This window comes from Aquila chrysaetos, chromosome 4, assembly GCF_900496995.4.
Source record: "Aquila chrysaetos chrysaetos chromosome 4, bAquChr1.4, whole genome shotgun sequence".
NCBI lineage: Eukaryota > Metazoa > Chordata > Aves > Accipitriformes > Accipitridae > Aquila > Aquila chrysaetos.
In genome coordinates, this window is record NC_044007.1 from 386,360 (window position 1) to 413,514 (window position 27,155).

General features: G+C 70.5%; 1 protein-coding gene across 2 annotated transcripts; it reads right to left on the minus strand.

Annotated features, from left to right (window-relative positions):
• Nucleotides 1–657: 657 nt before the first annotated feature.
• On the minus strand, nt 658–25,775 carry LOC115340260 (dystonin-like). 2 transcript variants are annotated; one of them, XM_030011583.2, is made up of 39 exons: nt 25,669–25,775; nt 20,010–20,611; nt 19,204–19,374; nt 18,855–19,021; nt 17,657–17,816; nt 17,348–17,432; nt 16,603–16,844; nt 16,219–16,338; nt 15,933–16,040; nt 15,586–15,804; nt 15,109–15,312; nt 14,795–15,026; nt 14,384–14,610; nt 14,168–14,290; nt 13,649–13,750; nt 12,949–13,050; nt 12,315–12,470; nt 11,782–11,937; nt 10,757–10,954; nt 10,537–10,665; nt 10,089–10,259; nt 9,829–9,984; nt 9,322–9,528; nt 8,971–9,090; nt 8,430–8,599; nt 7,943–8,102; nt 7,445–7,642; nt 6,717–6,842; nt 6,186–6,329; nt 4,839–5,027; nt 4,447–4,564; nt 4,191–4,357; nt 3,567–3,729; nt 3,165–3,319; nt 3,006–3,080; nt 2,472–2,589; nt 2,032–2,219; nt 1,830–1,950; nt 658–1,606 (listed from the first exon to the last, which is right to left on the minus strand). In XM_030011583.2, the coding sequence occupies exons 2-39, from the start codon at nt 20,568–20,570 to the stop codon at nt 1,383–1,385; spliced, it is 6,432 nt and encodes a 2,143-aa protein (XP_029867443.1). In that variant the 5' UTR covers nt 20,571–20,611; nt 25,669–25,775; the 3' UTR covers nt 658–1,382. The 2 variants fall into 2 exon arrangements, with proteins under 2 accessions (XP_029867443.1, XP_029867444.1); XM_030011584.2 differs by lacking the exon at nt 25,669–25,775 and adding an exon at nt 22,535–22,637.
• Nucleotides 25,776–27,155: the final 1,380 nt, after the last annotated feature.

Here is a 27,155-nt window from a genome sequence, read left to right on the forward strand (position 1 = left end):
TGCTGGGCAAGGGCTGTGCTGCTGCGATGCTTCGGAACAGTCCCCGTACAGGAGGTGTCCCCACCTCCTGGAGTGGGGACACAGCCAGTGTCTCCAGCTGCCCCATCCCACCCCGACCTGCAGCCATGCCCCATCCCAACTGATCCCCAGCTGCCCCAGCATGGGACAGGGATGGAGGCACTGCTGCAGGAGACCACGTGGGCCGGGGACCGCGTGGACACTCCTGGTGCCTTCACGGCTGTGGGGTGGCAGAAGAGCAGCCAGCACACGGGGATGGGGACATGGCATCTCCCAGTGCCACCCGCCATGGGTGGGGGCTCCTGTCCCCGGGGCGGAGGCACTGGGGCACAGCAGGAATCCCAGCAATGCTTTCCTCGGAAAGGAGGTAACAGGGCTCGCTGGCTGCTGGCACCCACTGCAACGCCTCGGGGCTTGTCAGCCACGGTTCTGGCGCCGGGCATCTCTGCCAGTGGCACCCAGATGGAGGCACACCCAGCCATGCCCGGCCACCATGCCAAGCCGTGTGCGCACCAACTTTGGTGATGCTACACCCCCCCGCCGCACTGCACCGCACCGCACCGCAGCGCCCGGCTGCGGCAGCCCCTCACTCCAACAGCGGGGTGAGCAGACAGACAGACTGCAGCAAGCCCCGGGTGCTCATAGAAAAAGAAACCTACTCTTTATTGTGGCTGGCAGGGCCGTGCCCGGCCAAGGTTACATTCAGCTCTACTGCTGTCCGGTTAGCGGGGTGACGTGAGCATGCGTCAGCAGGGCAGGGGTCCCACCGCCCGCGGGTGCTGCAGGCGGGACGGGGGCACGGGCGCGAGGGACCCCCCCCCGGCCCGTGGCAGCCCCAGCCCTGCCGGGGTGGGGGGGGGGGGGGGGCAGCTGTAGCTGGGGCCCCGTGCACACACACCGAAAGCCCAAGGGGTGAGGGTTAGCACCAGAAACGGGGCTCTGCGTCCGGCGAGGGGCCCTGGTGCCCGGGTACTGAGCTCAGCCACCTCCCACCGGCGTGGGGGCAGCAGGACGGGGGGACCCCCCCACCAGCAATGCCAAATGCCCGGGGGCACCAGCAGCCACCCCGATGATGGCACGGGAGCCTGGGGGGAGAGGGGTAGGGCCCAGCCCAGGGGCGTCTGGGCTGCCACAGCCCTGGCTGACCCTACAGCCGCGGGATGCTCCCGGCAGCCTGCAGCTGCCCCGGGCGCTCGGAGCGAGCAGGGCATCGGGGCTCGGTGTCCCCCCCCCCATGCTGCCTGGCGGAGCGGTGGGGCAGGGGGCCATGCCAGCCAGAGCCCGAGGGCGGTTTGGTGTGTGTCAGGGGATGCTTGCATATACGCTGGGACCAGATCCAGCGGGATCGGTGATGGACAGACAGCTCAGCCCTTGCAGGCGGGCGCCCGCTCGGGGGGCCGCAGCGCCGGGCCGGAGACCCACGGGGCGCACGGCCGCGGCTTCGCCATCCTCCAGCCTCGGGGCGGGCGGCCGCCGGGGAGGAGAGTCCTGAGTGGGGCCGGCCGAGGGTGCTGGGCGCAGGGCGGGCGGCTGGGGGTGCTCAGCGGCAGGGGCTGCAGCGCTCCGGGGGGGGACCCTTCGGGTGGCTCTGCAAGGGCAAGGAAGGGCTGGAGCGGTGTGTGCTCCCCTGCACCGGTGCTCCTGGGGCGGGGGGCCATCCCCACTGCCCTGCCCCATACCAGCCCATCGACTCTGGCTCCCCTCTGCTTCCCCAGCCCCCTGCCCTGCGGGGCAGGCAGGGTGCAGCCTGCAGCAGGCTGCCTGGGGTGGGCAGGGGACCCCCCCCCCACCTGCAGCAGCACAGCCCTCACCTGGGGGTGCCACGGCCAGGCTCTCCTCGGCCGCGGTGAACTGCAGCTCAGCTCCGTCGGGCAGCAGGGAGCCGCGGGAGCGGGGGCACCGGTCTCCGGAGCGCGTCCTCCGCAGCACCGACTGGGGAGGGAGAGAGGGTCAGCACCCGCAGCCGTCGGGCTGGGGAGGTCGGGACTTCTGGGGGGGCTCCCCAGCCCTTACCTTCCTGGCCAGGGGGCTGCTGGGGGCCGAGGCGCTGCTGTAGAGGCTGAGGCTGGAGTTGGAGCGGCTGGGGGACAGCACTTTGGAGGAGGGGGCCGACTGGTTCCCCGCACACTTGGCCGCGGCGGCCCCGAAGGCATCTGGGGACAGGTACTTCTCGTTGATCTTCAGGTTGGTCCTTCCCTTCACTGGGGACAACAGAGGCGGTGAGCGGGGCTGGCGCTGGGGGTCCCTGCGAACCCCCCTGGGGAGGCTGGTGGGCTGCATCCCATATAGGCACCACCAACCCGCACGGCCCTGTGGGCACCCTGCCCGGGGAACAGGGACGCCTGCCATGCCGATGTCGGGGCTCTCCCAGCCTCAGCCGGCTGCAGATCCTCCTGGCCGCAGAGCTGTGGGTGCCCCGTGCCCGGCACCCGGCGTGGGACAGCCATACCCACCTCTGCAGGGGTCGTTCTTCACCAGGAACTCGTCCAGCGCGATCCAGCCCCCGCCGACCCGCACCATCAGGGTGCTACGCAGGATCCGCACCATCCGCAGCTGCTGGGACTCCCCGAACTGCGGGGGAGAGGGGTGTCAGGGCAAGGCGGGGGCTGGGGGGGGGCGGTTTGGCAGGGCTGGGAGCCAGAGAAGGGCACCAGTGCAGGTACCAGCGCTCAGAGCTGCCTGTCACCGGGCTGTCGGGTCCCTCACAGTCCCTCTGTCCCCGCCAGCGCTGCCCTCCCTGCAATGCCACAGCATGCAGCATCTGGGGCCAGGGATCCCACGGGACATGGGGATGTGCCCTCTCCCTGCTGTTGCAAAGCATCTGGGGCAGGGAGCCACAGCACACGGGGGGCTGCAGGACCTCTGCATGGTGCAGGCTGCGTACGGGTGTTGGAGCAAGCCCGGGACCACGGGGTGGGGAACCATGGGGGGCCGCTGGGGACCCGGCAGCAGGGCAGGAGGCAGTAACGGTGTTGGTTGGCACTTACCCGGTACCTGTTGGCGCTGATCTGCTCCACCTGGAAGCGCTTGGCACAGTTGCACTGGGCCACCTGCCTGTTCACCTGGGGACGGCACGCTCAGCTCAGACCCACGGCAGGGCCCCCCACCGTGCCCGGCCCCAGGCACCGCGGCTCTCCCCGCCGTACCTCGTCCTGGATCTGGTCGGCATCGGCGGTCCGGCGCAGCGGGTCCCGGTTGGGGTGCAGGGTGCTGACAAACTCGTAGTAGTCGATGAAGCCGTCGCCATTCATGTCGAAGATGCTCGCCACGGCGTTCATCTCCAAGACGTTGGTGGGGAACTCTGGGGAGGGAAGCGGACCCTCAGCCTGCCGTGCCCTGTGCCAAGGCCAGCTGGCACCAGCACCGAACCCTGGCCCCCCTCCAAGGGGTATCCCAGCTGGCAGACCCTGTCCCTCCCCATCCCTGATAGCACTGCCCCACCTCTCCCGGGACTGCCCTTTCCTGAGTTCTCAGGGGGAGGGAATCCCTGTGGGGTGCACCAGCCCCAGGAGCCAGCCCCAGCCCACCCCAGCCCCGGAGGCACTCACTGGAGGAGAGGACGCTCTCGATGAACTCCCGCTGGCTGATGCGGCCGTCCTGGTCCCTGTCGATGCCTCGGAAAACATCCAGGACACGGGACTTCATTTGGCTGATCCACTGCATGTAACGTTTTCTCCAGACCCCGAAGTCAAAGTGAGCAAACTCCTCCAGCTCAGAGAGGCACAGATGGGAATTAATGCACTGGCAGGAAAGCCCCCCCCCCCCCCGAGCCCCCCCATCACATCAGCCTGGGTGACCATGCTTTGCCCCACGTTCGGGCTCAACCCCGCTGCTGTGCAGCCAGCCAGCTCCCAGCCCTGACCCCGCTGAGGCTGGCAAAGGGGTCTCTGCCCAGGACCCCCAACTCTGGGTTGCAAAGGGGAGCCACAGGCTGAAGCAGCCGGCTCTTGGCCATTGAGGGTGCGCCCACCCCTGCCCGCAAGGATGCGCAGGGACTCCTGGCTACAGGAACGGAGTTTGGGAAGGCTCCTGGGTGCTGTCTGCTCCATCCCACCAACCCTGGGGACCGACCCCATCCGCATCCGACCCAGGGCCAGGGGCTCCGGCCAGCAGAAGACAAGACCAGCTGCCGGCACCCACCGGGGCCGTGGCACCGCCGGCGCTGCCCCTACCTCTCGCAGGCGCTGCAGGGCCGTCTCCAGCCGGTATTGCCGGTCCAGGGCCAGAAGCCAGAGCTGCTGCCAGCGGTGCAGGAGCTGGGCCATGAGGGGCGTCTGGGGCTCCAGCCCCCCGAGCGGCACCGCCGGCGCGCCCTGCGCCTTCCCCGTGCTGCGACGACCTGCAGCCGGTGGAGATGGGCGGTGAGGGCACAGCCAGCGGTCCTGGGGCACGGCACCGCGCGGCACAGGGGGCAAACGGGGGTCTTACGTGTGGCTAGTCGGCGGGCAGCCGGCGGGCCCAGCTCCGCGGCCAGCTTCCGCTTGCAGCTCTTGGTGACCTTCTCCACATCGGGCTGCTTGCGGTTCAGCTCCTCCATGAACACCTGCCGCAGAGCACCGGCACAGCTGGGGCAGGGGGCTGAAGCCGGGAGTACAGCCACCCATGGACCAGCCCTGTTGCCCCCCCTCCCGGCGACCCTCCTGCATCAGCAGCCCTTGCCACAGACCCGGTGGGCTTGGGCTGTGGCTGCTGCCGTGCATGAAAGAAGCTGCTGCGTCACTGCTGCATGCACGAGCTGCACCCACGGCCTCAGCCTGGTGTGTCCAAAAGTCCTCGGTGGGGTCAAGCCGAGGTGGGGAGCTGGGCGCAGGGTCCCTTACCGTGTGCTGGGCATTGAGCTCCTCCAGCTGCTCAGCCTCCTCCGGCAGCGGCTCCTGGTCCCGCAGGCTGAGTGCCTCCTCGGCGGCCGTGATCCAGTCGATGAGCTGGGCCATCTCCTCCCGCTCGGCCGCAAGGCTGGCGGTCTGCGCCTGCAGCCGCTCACCCTGCTGCTGGGCCCAGCTCAGCACCTGCGGGCACAGCCAGGGGAGCTGGGCCATGGGGGCTGGCGGCAGGGGGGGGGGCCACGGGGCCGGCTGCCCCGCTGTGGACCCCTGTGTCTGCAGCCCCGACCAGGCACTGGGGGGCCATTGCTTCAGGGGCAACGAGTTCCTGCACGGGGAGCCACGGTGCACGTCTGCCATGGGGCAAGCACACGGATCCCCGGCCAGCAGCTGTAATGACTATGGGGCAGGAACACAGAGCAGGGACGGGGATGCTCCATGGCCCACCCATGATGATGGGGCAGGACAGGGTTCCTGCTGGGCAGCTGGGGCAGGGCTGACAGTACTGACCCTCATGTGCCGAGGGGCCTTTGCAGCTCTCGGGTGCTGCCGCCGGTGCTTTGAGCACCGGTCCTCGGACCGTCCCTGCGGGCAGCAGCCAAACGTACCGGTACCCAGGTCTGAGCCAGTGCGGACGTGCTGGCTGCCCTCGCAGCGGGGCTGTGCCGCGTCCTCGCTATCTGGGGCGAGCGGGGCGAGGAAGGCAGCCCCGGGGGCGGCAGGACCCCGGAGCAGATCCAGATCAGATACCGAAGATCTCTGCTCACTAAGGGCTTTGTGCAGATGAGGGATGGGCCCAACCCGTCAGACCCGTTCAGGGAGAGCCCGGAGCGCTCTCGCCTGCAAACCCACAATGCCAGAAAGCCTCTGAGCTGCTGCTGCGGGAGCAGGGTCTGGGGTGGAGATCCCCAGGACACTGCTCCCCAGGGACTCCCTGCCTGGGCTGCATGGCATCTGTCGTCACACAGGAATGAGCCACCACCATCCAGGTGGGACCACAGAGGCCCCAGGGGACCCCCTGTGTGGCTCCGGGATGGGGGAGCAGGGGTGGGAGCAAGGGGATGGTCAGGGCTGGCCAGGGCAGTGCGTCCCGGCAGCTCACGGGGGGCCAGGTCTGCGCAGGAGGAATTGAGCAAGGGCCAGCTGGTCGCTGGCGAGACCAAGACCCTCTGTGTTGGCCAAGGACGGAGCCAAGCATCCCCAGCTCCCTGCAACGCGCCGGTCAGGAGAGCTGCGCCAAAGAGGCACCAGCGGTGGGAACAGCGTGGGGCCGTGCTCGTCCCAGGCACGGGTGCAGATCTGCTCCCCACCCAGGGAGGGATGGAGAAGGGGTGCCCAGCTCACCTCCTGGAAGCGGCTCTTAGCGACCGTGACCCAGGACTTGATAGTGATGACGGAGTCCGGGTGGCAGGTGGAGAGGATCTCCTCCCCCAGCGAGGTGATGCACTCCAGCTCCAGCTGCTGGCACTGCAGGGACTTCATCAGCTCCTGGGGGAGGGCACGGACCATGGTACTGCAGGGTCTCAGCCCCCTGCACCTCACTGCACCCCCCAGCACCGCAGGGACCAGCCTCCCCCCAGCCGGGTGTGCAGGCGGCAGAAGGACGCTGGGCAGAGCGAGCATGGCCACCGAGCATGGCTGTCTTTGCATGGGGTGCTTGGGACCCCAAATCTCCACACCTCAGGGTGCTTAGGGCCCCAAACCCCATGTCTTGGTGTGATGGGGCCCAACATCCCACGTCTTGGTGTGGCGCACCCCACACCCTAGCAGGGGCCGGCTGAGCCCAGCAACGGGACGTCCCGGGGCAAGGATGGAGCCACCCTGGAGGTGGGGGCTGGTGGGGGGTAGTGGGGGCTGGCAGGGACAGGCACTGACCTGCAGCTGGTTCTGGCACTCCTGCACGGCCAGCTCCTCCTCGGGGAAGACGCCGTACTTGAGGGCTTTCTCCGACTCGGAGAGGCGACCCAGGAAGGAATGCACCAGGGTGTGAAACTCCTCCGCCTGCCACAGATAGCCGGGGACCTGCTCAGCACCCACCTCGGCCAGACCCCGAGCCCCCCAGCCAGACCCCGAGCCCTGCAACTGCCGCTCCTGCCCGGGGCCAGACAAACACCCAGCGCAGCTGTGCAGCTCCAGGCCCCTGAGGGAGAGCTGCTGCCAGCCCCACTCAACTGGAGACGGGATGCTCTTCACCCCAGCTTGGCACCTGGGACACAATTTCCCCCAACCCCCATCAGTCCCTCCCCATCGAGCAGGGCACCCTGCAACACGCAGCAATCCTGCCCTGGGCACCTTGCACACAGGCACACCCGCAACAGGGTGCCAGCCCGGCACCCGGCCATGGCACCTTGCGACACAGCCCCACAACGTACGGCCACCCACCGCCCGGGCACCCCACACAGCACCCTGCAGCACAGCCACACACAGAGCCCAGGCATCCCACGCAGCACCCCCTGCAGCACAGCCGCATGCAGCCCTGGGCTCCCCACGTGCCCACGGCCACCTGCAGAGAATGCACCAGCTGCAGACCCTGACCTTTCTGCCCGGGCAGGCCCTGGGCTGGCTGCTGCCCCTCAGCCACCCGCGGCTTGACCGGCTCTCACCTGCCGGAGCGCAGCTTCCAGCCGGGCCTGCTTGGAGACGGAGAGCTTGCAGACCAGGTCCCACCGGGTGCTCAGCTCCTCCATCTGCTTCTGCAGCCACTGGGAGTCGACGCTGCTGCTGCCGCGGGTCAGGTCCCGCACCGAGCGCTTCAGCATCTTGATGCAGCTGGCTCGCTTGCCCAGCTCCTTCTGGAAGACCTGCGCAGGAGAGGGCAGGGGCAGGTGGGAGATGCCAGGGGGCCCCAGCACCCTGCCTGGCCCCCGTTACTGTGCAGGGCTCCCATGCACCCCAGGACCCCTTGCAGCAATAGGGTACACGGGATGCCCCAGCACTGCCTCAAGGACTGGGAGCACAGGCTTAGGTTAAGCGGGGGCTGCTCCGGTGGGCAAAGCCCCATCCTGCGCCTGGCTGGTGTCCTGCCCTGGGACGGAGGGTGGGCAGGGCTGGTGCGGAGCCCAGGGCTCCCCAGGGGCCAACGTGGGGCTGGGGACACCCACCTTGTGCTTGTCCATGAGGTCACCGACCAGGTCCCGGTCCCCTCCGACAGGCACGTCCTCACTGAGCTGCGGCTCAGCCCGGTACAGCCAGTCCATGAGGGCCTGCAGTGCATCCGTGAACTTGCCCGAGAAGAGCAGGTTCTCCTCCAGTTTGTGCTGCCTGCAAGGAAGGGTGCAGGCAATGCCAGCAGTGCCCAGGTGCCGGGGCTCAGCCCCGTGGTGCAGGGAACGGCCGCCCCATGGGGAACCCAGCAGTGCAGCTGTTAAGTGCCTGGGCTTGCCTATGGCTGGGGACGGATCCTGGCTGCACCCCCAGGGGCCAGAGCCCACTGGAGCTGGGGCAGGGGGTCCCGAAGCAGGGAGCGGGATGCCCAGGGAGGAAGGGCAATGCCATGCCCCCCGCCTGGGACCTGCATGGCAAGCAGAGCACAGGCATCCCATCCCGTCCCACCCCATCCCATCATATCCCATCCCGTCCCTGCCTCACCTCTCCACAGCCCGGCTGCACAGTGCATCCCAGCGCTCCTTCAGCTCCCCCAGCAGCTCCTCCAGCGGCTGCAGGTCCTCAGGGAGCTGGGCTCTCTCCCGCAGCGCCCGCCCGCTCCGCAGCGTGGCCTCGTACACCGGCCGCTTCGAGCGCAGCACCTTCTGGAAAGCCTGTGGGCAGAGGGGGTGAGCCCAACCGGACCCCCGGGACGTGGGTGCCGGCCCCAGGGCAGGTGGGCTGGGGGGGAGACTCCTGCCTCCCCGAGTGCCGCCGGGCAGCTTGGGGGGCCGATGCCCCTTGGCCAGGGGCTCCCCTGCCCCAGGTCTCCTCGCTTTACAGAGACGGCCCTGGAAAGGCATCCGACTGCCGCGGCACCAAGTGCATCGTGGCACTGCTGTCCCGCTGGGAGCTGGGAAGCCCCCTCCCCTGCCGCCCCACAGCCCCCAGCTCTGCTCCCCACTGCCCATGGCTGGGCAGCCGCCCCTGCTGGGACCCCCCCCCCCCTTCTCCACAGGGCTGGGGAGCGGGGCAGGGCCCCCACCTTGTGCTCAGCCAGCTGGCACTTGATCTCCTCCTGGCTCGTAGCAGTGTCCTGCGGCACCTCCAAGCTCTGCTCCACCTCGTCCATCCAGTCCAGGAGCAGCCGCCGGGACTCGCTGAACTGAAACGGAGGGGAGAGGTGCGTGGGGGGAGCCTCGTGCACGAAGCAGGGGCCAGGGCGACCCAGGCGATGAGAGCCACAGCAGCCACACAACAGAGCTGCACGGCCCGCGCACCACCGCAGCACAAACTGTGGGCCAGCGCGGCACGGTCCCTGTGCCGGAGCCGCACGGCCCCTGCGCCGGCACAGCTCCACGCAGGACCCGCGTCCCCCGGCACCGCGGCCGAGTACCTGCTTGGTGCGCTTGCGTGCCTCCTCCAGCGCCGCTCCTCGCTCCGACGTCCGCTGCAGCACCTTGCTCAGCCGCTCCCTGGCCGTCAGCACCAGGTTCTGGATGACGGCACCATCCTGCTTCCTGCTGAAGTCTTTCAAGCGAGACGCGACAGCCTCCAGGCCGCTGAGCTTTTCCCCGTGGGCATTCGCCTCCTTCACCAGGGCCTGCAGGAGAGTGGAGGCGGCTAGGAGCACACAGACAACGCCGGGGCAGGAGCAGAGCCTCCGAGCGCAGCCCGCACCCGGACAGGGTGCAGAGCCAACTCGCTCCGTTGCTGCAGGGAGAGACGTCCCGCTGGCAGCCTGGGGGAGATTTCCCCTACCGGTGCCGCTGCCGGTGCCACACAGGACCCCCTCCGGGCAGACCCCAGCCCCATGGAATCCGCCCCGGGGTCGGGGCGTGCTGCCGGAGCACACCTGGGTGGCAGGCGGGAGGGGGGTCACGCCGGCTCAGCCCGCACTTGCCTTGTGCTCCTGGATCTGCGCGGTGACGGTGTCCAGGACGAAGCTGGGCGGCGCGGGGGAGCCGAGGAGCTCCTCCGCGTGAGCCACCCAGCGCAGCAGCTCCTGCACGGTGCCGTGAAACTCGGTGGTGACCGTCAGCCCCTCGGCCAGGCGTTCCTGTGGGCAGAGCGGAGGCACTGACGGCGACGGGCACCCGCAGCCCCCAAAGCCAGGGCAGGGTCGGGACCCCTGGGCAGGCAGCACGCCCCTGCCCCGCGCACCTTCCTCTCCTGGGCCTCGGCGTGGACGCTCTCCCACTTCTGCTCCAGGATGCGGAGGCTGTGCTCCGTGCTGCAGGGCCGGCCGGCGCGGCAGGAGGCCAGCAGCCGCTGCAGCCGCTCCCGCACGCTGCTGTACGCCTCCTGCTTGGACTCCATCTCCTTGCATAGCTCCTGCCGAGAGGCCGCGGGGACCCCCGGGGTCACTGCCCCGCAGGGAGATGGAGACAGGGATGGGGATGGGGAGGGCTCCCACTCTGTCCCAGGGGAGCTGGAGGGGGCAGGGGAGGGGTGCAGGAGGGGTCTGCCCGGTCGGGGAGACGAGAAGGCAGAGAAGGGTCCCAGCGTCTCCGTGCAGAGAGGGGCGGATTTGGGGTACACGTACACCCCCCAAGGGACGCTCAGGGACAGCCCTGCAGCAGGGGGAGGCCGGCAGAGCCCCGGTGCTCACCAGGTGCGCGGTGAGCTTCTCTTTGGTGGTGTCCGGGTGGCCCCACGCCGGCTTGGAAAAGAAGAGCTGCAGCTCCACCTGCTCCAGCCACTGCAGCAGCTCCGTGATCTCCAGCGTGATGTCCTGCACCTGGGGATGGCGCGGGGGCTCAGCGCTGCCCATGCCAGCGGGCAGCACCATGGCGGGCAGCTCCGGCACGCGGGTGCGCGGTGCCCCGTACCTGGCTGAGGTTGTTCTCCAGCTCCAGCTGGCGGCTCTCGGTCTCACTCTGCACCAGGTCCCAGCGCTGGTTGAGCTGCTGCAGGCTGCGCTGGAGCCCCTCCACGCTCTCCCCCAGGCTGGAGAGCAGCAAGCCCTGCCCGGCCTCGTTGACGGACTGCACCGTGCGGGCATGGGACATCACGTCGTTCCTCAGCACCTAGGGACGGAGAACCGCAGTCGCAGACGGCACCCCGGCCGGAGCGCATCGCATCCCCAGCCAGCTACGTGGTGCAAAGCCCCTCGCCCCGGGCACCCGGGCCACCTTTGCCGCCCATGTCAATGCCACCGGCAGCCCTGTAGGGCTGGGGTCCAGCGAGTGCCATGCCAGGGGAGGATGGCACCCAGGGATGCCCTAGAGCCGGCACCTTGGCTTTTGGCCTCGGAGTGGCACAGGGCAGGTGTGAGGCACCAAATTTGCCACTTCATGGCAGGGAGGTTGCTGGGATGGGGCACAGAAGAGGCCAGGGCCACCCGTTGTTGCACAGCCCCCCCGGCCGCGGGGCTGGCCCGCACCTCACAGCACCTCGCCTGCATCAGACACAGCGTGAGCGTGCCCAGGCAAGGACAAGCAGCTCCGGGCTGGCCACGGCCTCGGCTGCCTCCCGGCAGGCGTGGAAACAGCTCATTCCTTCCATGCTGTCACCGCGGGAGGGGACGCGTTCTCACGCCACCCGCCCCAAGCCACAGCCTGCCCAACCTGGCTGCCATTGCCCGGGGACTCAATGGCAGCGCTGGGAGGAGGGGGCCAAACCACCTGGGACGGGACCGGGCAGCAGCATGCAGCCAGGATGCGGCCCCGCAGCAGGAGGACCACGACCGGTACCTCCTGTGCCATGGGATGCAGCGGCACTGTGCCACGTCCCCCCGCGGGGGACATCCCCGCGAGGACGCCCGGCCGTCAGAGCAGGCGGCCGATGGCCAGGGCAGCAGTCGGGCAGCCCGGGACACACGGTGCAGGCAGCCCCCTCCCGCTGCTGCCCTCACCTTGTGCTTGGCCAGCTCGATCTCGCAGCTCTGCAGGTCGAGGCGCAGCAGCGTCGGGCCCTGCAGCTGCTCGGCGGTGCGGGACAACCACTGCAGCAGCTCCTCCAGCTGGTGCTGGAACTGCCCCAGGCCCAGCAGAGCCGCCTCCAGCTGGTGCTGTCCCGGCAAGGGTGGAATCGGGCACACGTTTGGTGGGAGCAATGGCAGCCCCGACGACGCGCCCAGCGCCCGCACGGCCCCACGCACTGCAGGGTACCGTGCACCCAGTGCCTGCATGGCCCCACGCACCCACCCGGCACCGCGCACCCACGTGGCACCCCATGCACCCACACAGCCCCCACGTACCCACACGGCACCCCAGGCACCCACCCTGCCACGGCTCTCGCCTCGTGCCAGTGCCAGATCCAGTCGACAGCTCAGGTGCCACCACCACTTCCCAGAGCCCCCAAGCCCCCGTGCCCAGGACAGTAGCGCCCACCCAGCCCTGCCCCATGCCCGGGATTGCCCCCACACCAGCCAAGCCCCCTCCCTACCTGGCGGCTGACGATCTCCTCTTCCAGGCGGTCCCACCGCTGGCGGAAATCGCTGAGAGGGGCCGGGGGGTCCCCCTGCCCTGCACCCCCCAGGCTGGCCTGGTGCCGCAGGCTCTCCACGTCCACCTTGCACTGATAGAGCTCCCTCTTGAACTCCTGCGGGGCAGCGGTGAATGGGTGACCCCCAGCCCCGCACACGGAGACGGGGGTCTGCCATGCCACCAGGCATGGCGTGGCACGGCGTGGCACGGCACGGCAGATCCGGGTCTGGTTTAGCACAGTACGGCACGGCACATCACAGCACGGTGTGGCATAGCATGGCAGAGCTGGGTCTGGCACGCACTTTGCATGTTTTGGCACGGCATGGCACAGCATGGCACAGTTTGGCACAGCTTGGCATGGGCACCTGGCCACAGAGCTCCTCCTCGTGGAGAGCTGGGAGCCCTGGCTGCTCAGGGCTCCTTTGCGGGGGGCAGGACTTGGCCACCCAGCACCCACCAGTGCCGTGGAGGCACCAGCACCGTCCAACACGCCACACTTTCATCCCACTGCTGCCCCGAGCACCCCGCTTGCCCCCCACGCTGACCCCCACCTGACCCCAGGGCTCGGGGCCCCATCCTGCAGCATGGCCCACCTTCAGCTCTGCCAGCTGCTGCTGCACCATGTCCAGGTCCCCGCCAACGAGGAACTCCTCCGCGATGCGCAGCTCGGCCGTGTCCAGCCACTCGAACAGCCGCTGGGGACAGAGAGGGACCATGGGGCCGGAGAAGGCGGGGGGACCCAGGCCCCCCAGCCCATCCCCATCCCTGTCCCCCCATGTCAGCCCTGCCAGGCCTCCGGGACAGCTGTGTCCCTGGGGGCACAGACACACTCACCCCCACCCTCTGCAGCCCCATGGCCAGGAGTGGGGCTGGGACCCGCCGTGGTCCCCAGGGAGGGCTGGAGCACAGGGCAGGAGGGTGCTCCAGCCCCATCCCCACCGAGGGGAACCTCGATGTGGGCATGTCACACTGGGGCAGGACACAGGCACGGCCGGCCCCGCTGCCCCCTGCCCTACAGCCCCACCAGCCCCAGTGCCCACCCAGGCTGGCCAGCCCCCCAAACCAAGGCAGCATCATGGCCCTGTAGCCCAGCTAGCCCCAGATCCCTATACTCCTGCACAGCCCTGCTCCCCAGCCAGCCCCACTGCCAGGTCACCCTTTAGCCATGCCCAGGAACCACCCCGAGTGGCCCCACGGCCCCTCAGACCCCTGAGCGGGGATGGGAGGGTGACGCAGGTAGCGGGGCAGGCCAGTACGTGGGGTGTCTGCCTGAGCGGACCCCCAGCACCCCACCTGCATGGTCTCCTGGTAGCTGACGGAGGCCTGGAGCTGCTCCTCGAGGCGGGCGTACCGCTCCGTCCACACCTTGTTCAGGCTGTGCCAGGAGGAGTAGAGCTGCGGCAGGGCGCGAGGGTCAGCGGCACCGCGCGGGGGGCCGGGCACGAGGGTCAGCGGCACCGCGCGGGACACTAACGCGTGGGGTGCAAGGGGCAGCGGCACCGCGGGGGGGGGGTCGGTGGGCACCAGCACAGGGTGCAAGAACCAGCCAGCCCCACCGCGGGGCGCGAGGGATGGTGGGCACCGGTGCGGGGTGCGAGGCTTGGCAGACACGTGGTCCCTTGTGCGGGGACACCAGCCTGGGACAGCCACCCTCCATCCAGCCCAGCCCGGGGACATCCAGGAGACACTGGCTCTGGGGAGCAACGCCTGCCCCTTCTCCAGGGTCCGGCTGCGGCTCAGCTCCGGGGACACCCCCATGCCCGCGAGCAGCATCCCCATGTCCCCGACCCTTGCTGGACCCACGCCACTCACATCGTCCAGGCTCTTGGTGACATCGGGCTTGTCAGGGTCCCCACAGGAGGACATCAGCTCCACGCCCAGGCTGCCCAGCGTGTCCAGCTCACCCTGCAGCGAGTCGATCTCCTCTCGCAGCGCCTGTGGGCCAGGAGAGGGGGGGGGGCTCGGTGATGCCCGTGCCACGGGGCTGCCCGTACCGCGGGGCTGCCCACCAAGCTCCCAACCCCGTACCTGCAGGGTGCGGAGCCGTGTGCGGATGGCCTCGGGCTCGCCGCCGGCCTCTTCCAGCCCCAGCACCAGCTGCTGGGTGTCGCTCAGCGTCAGGGCCAGCTCGGAGAGACCGTGCCAGAAGCGGTCGGCCAGCGCCAGCAGCTCCCGCAGCCAGCGCTCCTGCTCCTGGCAGCGGCCCCGCAGGCAGCCCCACTGGGACAGCAGCTGTGCCGTCCGCTCCTGGATCCCTGCGGGGCATGAGAGGGACGAGGGGGGGTCAGCCTAGGGCCCCTTGGGGTGCTGCGAGGGACCCGGCACCCCGACACAGCCCCAAACAGGGACGTGGCCCCGCCGGGATGCCCCGTGAGCGGGGATGCGCTGCCGTGCACGCACACCCACCCGCGGGGCCATGCCTGCCCCTCCGTGCCGTACCTCTGGCAGCTGCATCGGAGTTTGCTGCCTGCATGCTGGCCAGCAGCTCGCTGCCCTGCGCCTGGACGGTCTCCAGGGCCACCCCCAGCTTCTCCAGCTCGCCCAGGGCCAGGCTGTTCTCGCGGATCTGCTCCCGAAGGTGGGCCGCATCGCCGCGGACAGAGGGCTGGCTCTGCAGGCGGCTCTGCAGCCGCTCCAGGCATTCCAGCAGCAGGTCCATACGCTCGGTCAGCTGGGGAAGGTGCGGGGGGACCAGCCCGGTCACTTGAGGGGAAGCCCCAGGGGACACCAGCCCCCCGGTGCCGGCCCCGTACCTGGCTGTAACGTGGCAGAGCATCCTCCAGCAGGGCAGCCGCCTGGCGCACGCGTTCACGGATGCAGCCATACTGCTCCTCCGCCTCCCGCCAGCGCTGCTGGAACGGGGCACCCTGCTCCGGGCTCAGCTCCACCAGCTGCGCCGAGACACGCTGCAGCTTCCCCATCAGGGGACGGTGCTCTGCGATGGCCTCCCGCAGGCACTGAGGGCAGAGGAAAGGCCGTGGGCACGCGTGGGACCAGGACAGGGCACGTGGGGATGTGCCCTGGTGCACCCCGGCACTGCCCTGGCTCTGCTCCCAGTGCACGGTACTCCTGCGTGTTGGGTGCCCCAGCGCAGCGGTCCCTGCAGCGGTGCCACCTCCGTCCCGTCGCAGACCGCCGGCTGCTCCGCCGCCTCTCTGCTCCCGACCCCACATGTCCCTGCCCTCACCTTCTCCTTCCCCGTGCCCTGGCCAGGGCCACCCCGCCCTCACCTGCAGCAATGCCTGCTGTTCCTTGAAGGCCTCGTAGCTGATGGCGTTGGGGGAAAGCTGCACCCCGACGACCTGCGTCTCCTCCAGCCAGGGCGACAGCTCCTCGTGGGCCTCGGAGAACTGGGCGAGCAGGGACTGGGCGTGCTCCAGCTGCACGGCACAGGCTCCGCTGCGCAGGAAGAGCTGCTCCGTGCGCTCCCGCAGTGCCTGCACCGAGGGCTGTGGAGACGGGCGGCTCACCGGGGCGCTGGGGACACGGGGCACGGGCGTCCCCTGGTGCAAGCGGGCGCTGCCGCGGCAGCATCCCACCCAGCACCCACCGGTGCAGCCCCGGCACGGCCGCTCACCTGGAGGTGCTGCTGCAGGGGCTCGGGGCAGGAGCGGAGCAGCGGGTCCGAGATCTCCAGCAGACGCTCCACCAGTCCCCGGTGGTGCAGGATCTCAGCGGAGAGCAGCTGGAAGACAGAGGCATGTGGGTGCCAGGTCCTGCAGAGACGTCGGCAGGTCCACACACGTGTGACTTGGGGGTCAGTGCAGGAGCCCACCGGAGCGGGAACACAAAGCCAGTGTCCCCGGGGAATTCTGGGCACCCCTTTGGGGTGTGGGTACCAGTGGTCAGTGCTGCAGACCCACCTTCTGATCGGAGAGCTGTGAGCGGAGGGCCTGGGCATCCAGCTGCACCCGGCCGATCTCCTCCAGCCGCTCGCCAAGCCCAGCCAAGCGGGCGAGCTGGGAGTCCAGAATCTGCTCAAACTGCAGCGGAGAGGAGAGACGTCAGCCGTGCCAGCAGGGCGGACACGCGCACCGGGGCGGCCTCTCCGGGACAAAGACCCCCCCCCCCATGCATCCGCTGCTGGTTAGCATGGGACCTTCTGCCATAACCTGGTGTATCCCATCCAGACGTGTCCCACCAGACCCGACTCCCCTGTGCCTCCCGCTGCAGGCAGCAATGCTGCGGGGCCGGGGAGCAGTGAAGGGGGCAGAGGGTGATGGTCCCCAGAGCCCCATGTCCCGCACCTTTTCCCTGTCGCTCGTGCTGACCGCGGGCTCCTGGCCGCCGTGCTGGCTGTCCCAGGAGGCCAGCTCCTTCTCCATGCGGCCCAGCCAAAGCGCCAGGTCCTCCTGGGCAGCGCCCAGGCGGGACGAAGCCTCCAGGGTCTGCCCCAGCCGGTGCATGGTGTCGGCGCTGCTCTGGCCCACGATGAGATACCGCATCCTCAGGGACTCCATCTTCTCCTGTGCCAACTGGGCCTCCTCCCCTGCGGCAGCACCGTGGCTGGCATCAGTGCCGCTGCAGCCAGTGTCCCCGGGGCTGGGGACCGGTCGCACTGACGCTTTCCCTTCCCCGTGATGGTCACTCCGTCCCGATCTTCCCCTGCGCCTGCTCCTCCTCTGCTTCTCCTGGACCCAGCTCTGGCCCCTCATCCCCATCGTAGGCAAAATTCAACTCCCCGGTTGCCCCCCGCTGCCAGTGCACCACATCCCACCATGCCCCTGATGCCCACGGGCCAGGCTGTCCCCTGGCCCCTCTCCATCCGATGGTATGCTCTGTGCCCCATCACGCGATGCCGGGCCCCCACAGCCACCGGTGGGGAGCGGAGCGCCCCGAGGACACCCAGCACCCGGGGGTCCCCTTGCCAGGCTGGGCTGCTCCCTTGCCAGGACGTGCCTTGGTGCTGGCACAGCCCAGGGCAGCACTCACTCCCTCCCATGTCCCGTGGTCCCGACCCTGCGGCCACCGCTTCCAGCCAACCCCACTTACCTGTCACCATCTCCAGGACCCGCTGCCCGCTCTCCAGGGCGCCATCCAGCTCTCCCAGCCGGCCGCGAATCTCCTCGCAAAGGGCCTGGGGCGAGAGGCTCCCGTGGCAGCGACTGCTGCGGACGCCGCTCCCCCCATCACCCGCTGCACCCACGGGTGTCCCCCCGTCCCCACCGCCACCCCCAGCCCTCCACATGGCCCCGCTCACAGCTCGCCCCGCCTCACCGTGCCCCGCTCGCCCTGCCCGCCCGGCTGACCCGTGCCACGGCGGGTGCCCGAGCCCACCCCGCACCCAAGCCCGGCTCCGACCTGGGTTTGCCGGTGGGCGTCCTGCACGCGGCTGACGCAGCCGTTGGCGCGCCAGAGCTGGGCCAGCTGCCGCTCCGTGGCACCGAGCCACTCCTGGAAGGAGTCCACAGCCTCCTGGAAGTCCTGTGCCGCTGGCAGGATCCGCTCCAGGCAGCCGTACCTGCGCCGGGAAGGCTGGGTGAGCCAGGGAGGGCAACAGCCCCCAGCTTTGCGGGTGCAAGACTGAGATCCTGGCTGGAAAAGCCTTCTCTCCCCCTGCCACCAGGGCTGGGTGCCCAGTTCCCACATCTGGGATGCCCCTGCCCTGTGCTCCCCACCCCAAAACCTCCCACCCTGAATGCGAGGGGTGAGGCGAGGCCAGCATCCCCTACCCAGCCCCAGCAGCACCAGGAGCATCCCGAGGACAGGCTGCAGGTGTCCTGGGCTGAGGGTCCCGCTTCATCCCAGCGAGGGCTGGGAACACAGGGACGCAGGATGAGGCAGCCCCTGCCAGGCTGCGCCAGCCCCAGCCCGGTTCCATGACCCTGTCCGCTGCAGGGCAGGACCCCCCCTGCCCCGGCATCACCCTGACAACCAGGCTGGGTGCTGGCACGGCCACGCTGGGGCATCTGGCTGCGCTGCTCCGCTCCAGGCCCAGCGGCACCCCAGCGAGCTCCCCTGTCGCTTGCGGCAAAGGGCCGGCTCTCATCCCGGTGCTCCGGGGGCTCATGCCGGACCAGCCGCAGAGCCACAGACCCGCTGACCCCGGGGCCGGGAAGGAGGATTGAGATGTGCCGAGAGCCTGGCCCAAAGCAGAGCCCTCGCCCGCCGCTCTGCGCGGTGCATGCCGGAACAACACCGGACCGAGCCCCTCACTTGCCAGCGGCGAGGAGGGCCGGGCAGTGCAGCGAGGCGATGGTGCATCCCCGGCTGGCAGAGCCCCGGGGGGCTGCAGGGACCAACCCTGCACCACACACGGCTGGAGGCGGTGCGGTCTGCGGGGCACGGTGCAGCCCCGGCGTGTGGGATGAGGATGAGGATGGGGACAGTCCCTCTGCCAGGGCAGCCCCAGCACGAGAGGGGCAGAGCACACTGCTGCTGCATGGAGGGATGGCAGGGGGGTCACGGCACCGCAGCCGGCTGCCGGCTGTCGAGACAGCCTGTGTAGGCAGGGATGGGGCTGCCAACCCCGCTGAGGAAGGTCTCAGCCCTGACCCACCTGGCTTCAGCCTCCTGCATCAGCTTGCCCCACTTCTCCCCGAGGCCAGAGAGGCTGCCGCTCCCCTCGGGCACCAGCGTGCCGGAGCCGTGTGCCGGCGGCACGGGTCTGTCCTGCAGGATGAGCTCCACCCGCGGCCTCCGCTCCTCCAGCAGCCGCTTCAGGAGCTGCAAGGCAACGGGGCACGGTGCTGTGCCGGGGACCCCCCCCTCCCTCCTGCACCATCTCGGCACAGCCCGGCACCGCAGGCAGACAGCCGGCAGCCCCAGAACGGCCGCTCTGCCCCCGGCCCCCTAATCCCCGGCTGGAGAGCGGCGTGGGTGGGACGCGCCAGCCCGGATCTGCTGACCTTCTGCTCCTCCAGCTGGGCCTTCGCCACCTTCACCTCCGCCGAGGGCGGCTTCTGGTTGCTCACCAGCTCCTCCATGTCCGCCACCCAGGCCAGCAGGCTCTCCAGCGTGTCCTGGGCTCGCTCCGTGCCCACCGCCTCCTCCAGGACAGGGACAGCCCGCAGGGACACCTAGGGAGAGAGGTGGCTGAGCCACCCGGGCGGGCGGAGGGCAGCCGTGGGGCAGCCGTGGGGCTGGAGTGAACCCCTCCATGCCACCATGCCCTGTCGGGGAGGCGATGCCAGGGGACAGAGGGACCTGGCCCTGCCCAGGTCCCCCCTCGTATCCCCTTCTCGCCGCATCGGCAGGGCTGTGCCGAGACGGGCTCTCTACAGACCGACGCTCCTCCTCGGGGCCAAAGGACCGGGCGCTGCCCGCAGGGGTCCCCAAAGCAGGGGCTGCGCACCCCAGGCACGCCCCGTGCCATGCGGACCCCCTCTGGACACGCAGCCCCCACCAGCTGCGGCAGAGGGGAGGGGGTCAGCCCCATCCTCCGGCACCCGACTGGGTGCCCAGCGCCGACCCAAAGCGCTGGGGTGGTGGGGGGTGCCACCGGCCCTGCCCGCACAAGGGCACCATGGGCCGTGCACACCGGCCGGCGCGTGGGGCGCAGACCCCCGTGGCGCAGGAGAGCCCCACGCGAGCCCCAGCCAAGGGAGACAAAGGCTAAGACTCGCTTGCGGAGACAAGCGTGCCGGCAGAGCAGCCCCGTGGCGTGGGGCCGGCGCAGCGTCTTCAGCGGCGAGGGTCCCTGCCCGGCAGTCACCTCTGCAGCATCCGTGTGTCCGGAGCGGCCGCCGGCCGCCAGCTCCCCGGCGCGCTCCGTCAGCACCGTGACCGTCCGGGTGACCAGGGGCTCGCCGCCCTTCTCGCCGGCCGGGTACTCGGTCACCTCCACGATCTCCGTCACGATGGTCTCGGTCACCTCCGTCACCTCCGTCACCTCCCGGGTGGTGACGGGTTTCCAGGACCAGGTGCTCCGGGGGGCGCTGGCCCGGGGGGGTGTCCAGGCTGCGCCCCCTGCCTGCCCCTGCCCCTTCAGCGGGACGCAGGCCGTGCTCCCGTTCTGCACCGCCACCTCCGACTGGCTGCGCTTCAGCAGGGGGCTGCCCGGCGGGCTCCGGCCGGCACTGGGTACTGGGCTCCAGCCGTTCTCCACCGGCGCCGGCGGCTTCTCCAGCGGCCCCGGCCAGGCCTCCGCGATGCTTCTGCCGGGTGGCTGCCCCGCGTCCAGCCCCAGGTCCCGGAGCTGCGGCTCCCGGAGGAGCTCCTCCGACCGCCGGCTCTTCTCGCCCAGGCAGCTGGGCCGGCTCACCGAGTTCCCCATGGCACAGGCACGGGCGCCGGGCCCCCGCCTCAAATCCCGGCCTGAAACAAGCCAGGAGGACGCGCGTTATCGGAGCCACCGCGAGGCTGCACGGCGCCCGGACCCCGTCCTGCGCCCAGGGGCACCCTCTCCCACCCCCGCTCCCAGCTGCGCCTCTGCCCTGGGCAGCTGCAGGTGCTGCCCAAATTCCTGCACGGGCTTTGGGGGGTCCCAGCCCCCCCACACACACCCCGAGCAAAGGGCTGCCGAGAGCCGGGGCCCTGGGGACAGGCGCCGGCCGTCACCTAGGGCCAAGCGGAGGGAGGGGACCCCGAGGGATCCGCGGCGCTGCCACCCCTCGTCTGGCAGCGTGTGGGGTGTGGGTCCCTGCACGGCAGGAGCGCGTCTCCGTAACAGACATGTAAATGACGGGTACCGGGAGGCAGCGCAGGGCGCCCAGCAGACAGGCAGATGCTCCCGACCGGCATCGCTTTGTGCCATTAGATTAACTCGGAGGCCAGCGGAGCCGGGAGAAAAGAGCCATCTGTCTGCTGGGCCTGACAAAGGCGGCCCGGGGATCTGCTGGGGGGAGCGGGGCTGGGGGCCATCCGTCTGGGAGCACCCACCCGGCAGGCAGGCAGGCAGGCAGGCAGGCCGGCAGGCTCCCCACCCTGCCGCAGCCATAAATCCCCCGCGCCACCCGGCAGGACCCTCCCACGCCAGCGCCCTGCCAGAGCCCCGCCGCAGCCGCACCGCTGCCTGTGCCCCGACCCACCGCTGCCTGCGCCCCGACCCACCGCCCAGACCCCGCACCCGGGCATGCATACCCCTGTGCACGTGTGCACACACAGACTCCCACATGTGCACACACACCCGTCTGCACCCACCCACACCGGGTCGGTGCACCGGCATCCCCTGCCCTCAGGCTGGGGCTCTGCGTGTACGTGTACCCCCGCACCCCACTGACCCCTCTGCTCACGCCCCTCCAGCTGGGCATCCCACCCCCAGTGTGGGCCTGGGTGCTGCGTGCACCCACCAAAGGGCCGCACAGCATACATGGTGCACACACGCTCCACACGTGTGCACACGCTGCAGCGGGACTGCACACACACACACACACACACACACACGATACCACGCTTTACACACACCCCCCCAATCTGCTGTGCCACACACGCGCCACTGCCGCACACCCAGCAACAGGCAGAGACCCCCGCACCACCGCACGCCTGCATCAACAGGGCGACACGCGACATGCAAACATGCCCACGTCAGCTGCGTGCACATGCAACAGGAGCGCACCGGGGCCAGCCTGCTCCACGCACCCCGGGCACACACTCCCGCGTGGAAGTGTGCACGCACCAAGCCCCCCGCACACACGCCGCGGCACACGCCACGGGCAGTCCTCGTGCACGGGGTCACCGTGCACACTCACACGCGCCTGCAGCTCGCGGCGGGGCTGTGACACGCACGCCCGGTATCGCTCAGCACCGGCAGCGTCCCCGTCACCCCCCCCCCATCACTCGACCTGCGTGGACGGGCTCCCACGGGGCAGCACGGGTGGAGGATCACGCCAGGGCCACCGGGCTGGCGAGGTGAAGGGCGATTTGGGCAGACCCCACACCACACACTCCGGGGGCATCACCGGCCTCTCCCCCCACTCCCCCGTTCCCCCCCGCCCCGGCAGCCAGCCCCAGCCGTGGGGACACAGCGCAGCTGCCCCCGGACACGCTGCCCCCGTGGCGGGCGGGCAGGCAGGCAGTGCGGGCAGCAGCCAGGGTACCCTGCCTGCAGCCCTGCCTGCAGCCCTGCCCGCAGCCCCCGCCCGGCTCGGCCCCACGCACCCCCCCCCAGGTCTCGCTCACCGGCCCTCGGCAACCCCCCCGCGCAGGGTCCACGGACACGGGTGGGCACGGACACGGACACGGACACGGACCCGAGCCGCCCCAGCACCCCCCGCCCCGCCGGGCTGTCCCGGCACTCACCCCTCGGCGGAGCCGGGCGTCCATGGGACCGGGCCGGACCGGGGGGGGGGCTCCGCCGCCGCCTCCGCTACCCGCCCGCGCCACCGGGCCATGGCGGGGGCCGAGCCGGCGGGCGGAGCCGGGACGCGGGGGGGGGTGGTTGGGGGGGACCCGACCCGGCCCGGCCCGTGCGGGGCGGCGGAGCGGGGCGGCGGAGCGGGGCGGAGCGGGGCTCGGCCCCCCGTTACCGCCGCCCGGGCATCGCCCGCCCCGGCCCCGCCGCCTTTGTGCGCTGCGCCCCGCGGCCGGGCGGTGCGGGGGGGGGGGGGGGGGACGACGACGGGGATGGGGACGGGGCGGCCCCGCCGGCGGCACCGGGCAGCACCGGGCGGGCTGGAACCCACCGGCGCGGCACTGCACCGGCACGGCACGGCACGGCTCGGCACGGCTCGGCAGGGCTGACCCCGCCGCACACACACACACACACACACCCCCCCCCCGCCGATACAATACGGCCGCCCGCGTTAACTCTTTGCTCGCTGAACGGCGCCGTTACCGGGGAAACCCCCGGGGACTCGCAGCCATCCCGGGCGGGGGGAGGGGAGCGGTGCCGTTCCCACCGCCCGTCCCGCACGGCGCTGACCCCGGGGGGGCAGCCCGGGCACCCCCCCACACACCCCACCTGCCACCGCCCGCACCTGCCCCCGCACCGGCACCGGGAGGCCAGGATCCGTCCCTGACCTGGGCTGTGCCTGCCCCGCAGCCGTGCACGCACTGCATCCCCTGCGTGCCTGCACCCCCAGCCCCATAGCAGCACAGCCCCACGGCAGCACAGCCCCACGGCGGCACAGCCCCATAGCGGCACAGCCCCACGCCGGCACAGTCCCACGCCGGCACAGCCCCACGCCAGCACAGCCCCTCCAGCTCTGCACTTGCACCCCTCCGGGGTGCACTGACCCCCCCACCCCACCCCGGCTCCAGCCCCCCTCCCCGGATCACGGCACTGCTGTGGTCACGTTGGGGGTACAGCCCCGCTCCCCAGAGGTTTTGCGGGCACAGGGGGTCCTCAGCCAGCCTCGGCAGAGCTGGGCAGGGATGGGGCGGCTGGCCTGGGCTGCAGAGATGCTACAGCAAAGCCCACTGCCCGCCTGCCCCTGAGAGCCCTGGTCCTCCGGGCATGGAGCACAGGGACCCCCCTCCTGCCCCTGCCCTGGATGCAGGAGGGACTCGGGTTGGGGGGGCAAGGGGCTGCCAGAGGTGCCAGGGTGGGGCTCTGCTCCTGCCCGGGGTGCACATGGCACGAGCCCCATCCTCGGCCTGCCTGGCCCCAGCTCTGGCACAGCGGCCCCTGGGGTGGGGGGGGTCCTGCCCCACACAAAGGAGCGGGTGCCCCTCGCCGGGCCCCGGGGAGCACGGGGGGCCGCTGCAAGGAGCGTCGCGCTGCCTTGATGGATGGGGCTCCCATGGGATCTCCTGAAAGCAGCGGGCGGAGGGGCCGGGGGGCTTTGTCTGCTCGGCTGCCAGAGACGCTGCAGGGAATTAGCATAACCCGGGCTCTCCTGCGGCACCACACCATCTTCCCCGCTCGGCTTCGGCGCCTTCCCGCCGCCGGCAGCGAGGAGCTCAGCACCCGGCGCTGGATCTGTGCGTGGGCGCCCTGCCGAGCCACGGGCTCCCTCGGGGGGGTTCTGGGCGTCCCCAGCTGAACTGGGCCAAGCAGGCAGGACCTGGGCCTGGCTGATGGTGCTGAGCACCTGGGTGCTCCTGCTTGCCTCTGTGCCGGGGAAGATGCTGCCCCACTAAACTCCACAAAGAGGGGCTGGCCTGGGGGGGGGGGGGGGACTGCTCCCCTCGCCCACCCTTGCCTACCACCCGAGCCCCATGGCTCAGTCCACCACCTCCAGCAACGCAGCTCCCGCCCTCCTCCCTGCCGCCCCACGGGGGGCAACGCACGAGGCTTGGGACCCCCGGGCTCAGCCACAGCACCGGCGAGGCACCCCGGCACCCCACAGCACCCGGCCGGGACACCGCGTGGCAGGGGCTGGGCAGGGGGCAACGAGCCGGCTCCTTCGACGGAGCGACTCGCTGCCTCCCGCCCCGCGCGCCTGCCGGGAGCTCGCCTGGCACGCTCCGCAGCCCCAGGTACGGGGCTGGGGGTGGCGCGGGCGCCCCGGGCAGAGGGAGCCCAGCGCGGGGCACTGGGCGAGAGCGGTCGGCTGGAATCCGCAGCCTCAGATCCCGGGAGCCGGGTGGGTTTCTCCTCGGCCTCGGCTTTGTCTACGCCGAGGCCGGGATGAATGGCCCTTTCAGTTTGTGCTGTCATGTGTGCGGAGGGAGCCCGTGTGCTGGCCAGGCCCGGAACAAAAGGAGCCGGCGAGGGACTGTTCGCGGGGCGGCGAGGAGGGGCCGGACAGGGCAGCCCCCGCTGCGGGTGCTCCCGCTGCCGCTCCGCGCAGACGGGGTGGCGGGAGCTGGCGGCCTGTGCCGGCCGGAGGCTGGGGCGAGGACACACTAGCGCGCTCCTGGCTCCTTGCAGGGGGGCGGCGAGATGAGGGGCATGCGAGGTCTGGGCAGCGGGGACACCACTGCATGTGTCTGGGCAGAGGGACACCCCTCGTGTGGCTGCACACCCCTTGCCTGGGCAGGGACACAGCTGCACACACCTTGCATGGCTGCACACCCCATGCACGGCTGCACATCCCATGCACAGACCCTGTACACGGCTGCACACACTGCCCGGGCATCGGAGCCGCGGGACGTGGCGCAGCCTGGAGCAGAAGGTAGTCCTGCCGCCAGCGGGGCTCCAAGGCAGCAATGCCGCAAGTACCGGCAGGGCCACAGGTACCGCAGGCTCCGAGCCCACGGCAGCCGATGGTGGTATCAGCAGGGGATGGAGGCACGCCTGGGCCACGGACTGGGCGAGCACTGTCAGGCTGGGAAGCAGGAACTGGGGACGTGGGACCCTGCACGGCCCATGGGTGTCACCAGCAGTTTTGCGGGGCCGTGCCAAAGGGTTTCCCAGCTGGCCACGGCCAGGCACCATCCTCCCTTTATGGGGACCAAGACCTCACCAGCCTCGGTGGAGACGTGGGCTGGGTCCTGCCTGGCTCTGAGCGGTTCTGCCGGCTGCCGCGCACCCGAGGCGAGCCCATTACCTGCAGGGCATGGCCGGGCTCCGGCAGGGCAGGCAGCCTCTTCTCCACGGCATCCAGCCAGTGCCGCAGGGCCAGCAGCTGCTCGTGCACTTCCAGCCTCCGCTCCATCCGCTCACCCCGCTGCCATGCTCTGGGAAGAGAGCAGGGATGCGCTAGGCTGTGGGGTCGCACGGCTGCTGCCTCCCTTGCCCAGCACCGCGCTGAGACCCGGCCTTTGCCACCTGCCCTGCCCTGATCTCTGCCAAGGGGCGTCTTTGCCCGGGACCCCCTCGACTGCTCTTGCATGGGAAAGGGATGAAATGGTGCCTGGGGCTGCCAGCACCTCTCTGCCCATGGCACCCACCTCTCCCCCATGCTGCTCCAGGGAGAGGATGGCACTACGAGACTGGGGACCAGGACATAAGAACCCCAAAGGTGACCCTACTCATGAACACCCCATGCACCCAACTGGCCAGTCAATGTGGATGCCAGGGCAGGCAGCTCCGCGGCTCCGCTCCCGGCAGACTCCGGACACCCCTCGCAGACTCCCCATAACCGGCCTTGCACCCCATTGCACCGGCATGGCCAATGCTGGCTCAGCCACATCTCCCCCTGCCTTGCCCACGTGCCAGTGCATCCCCGCGCACCACCAGGCAGGCGTCCCCTGAGTCGTCCCCAGCCCCGCGTGCCCCTTGGCAGGGGATGCTCTGCAAAGCAAGAGCAGGAGCAATCCTTGGGCTGATGGCCTCGGCCAGGTTCGCTGCCGGTACCTCTCTCCAAGTCCATGCCGTTGGCAAGATAAACCCAGTGCTGTCCCCACGGCCGTGGGCTCCCCATGCCTGCACCCAGCGCTCACAGCTGTGCTTGGTCCCATCCCAGCTCGCCCCGGGGGGGACACTTCTTGCCCAAGCAGCTGACCCGCACTCTCCCTGTCCCAGAGGCTGACCCAGACCCCCAGGGTGATGCAGGATTCACCCCAGCTCCCCTCGTCGTGGTGCGGATGCCCATGCACACCCATGCAGTCCCCGGCAATGACCTGCCCCGACAAGGCACCTTGGCTCGTCCCGCTGTGCCCAGCGGGGCCCGTACCTCTCCATGTCCTCCCCATCCGGCGATGACCCCTCCATGCTCTTCCCAGAGAGACCGGCATCATCTGCAGCACAGCGCTTCTGCAAGGAGAGCAGAGGGATGGGTGGGAACGGGGTGTTGGGACCTGGCAAAGGGGCAGGAGGACGAGACGCCACCAGCCTCCCCCCAGCACACCAGTGCAGATGGCTCACAGTGTCGTTGTGTCCCCCCCCAGGGACTGCCCTCCCCGCAGAGGGGCAGACGCCGGTCCATCCTCACCAGCCAGGGCAGAGCACCCCTGGCTGGGACCCCCGACCTCCATCCTCCTCTCCAGCCTTGTGGCCCTCGCCCACCAGCCGTCACCGGTACCTGCGGGTTTTGGCTCTGCTCGTCTTGGTCTCCTCTGCCGGGACGAGCACCGCTCAACTTGGCGGTTCCCG

Excerpts from the sequence above, each read along its gene's own strand:
- LOC115340260 (XM_030011583.2), bottom strand. The coding sequence starts at position 20,570 with ATGGGGAACTCGGTGAGCCGGCCCAGCTGCCTGGGCGAGAAGAGCCGG. Across the intron at positions 9,091-9,321 it reads CACGCAAGCGCACCAAGCAG|TTCAGCGAGTCCCGGCGGCT; the intron begins GTACTCGGCCGC and ends CCTCCGTTTCAG. Across the intron at positions 3,730-4,190 it reads CCCTGCAGCGCCTGCGAGAG|CTGGAGGAGTTTGCTCACTT; the intron begins GTAGGGGCAGCG and ends TGCCTCTCTGAG.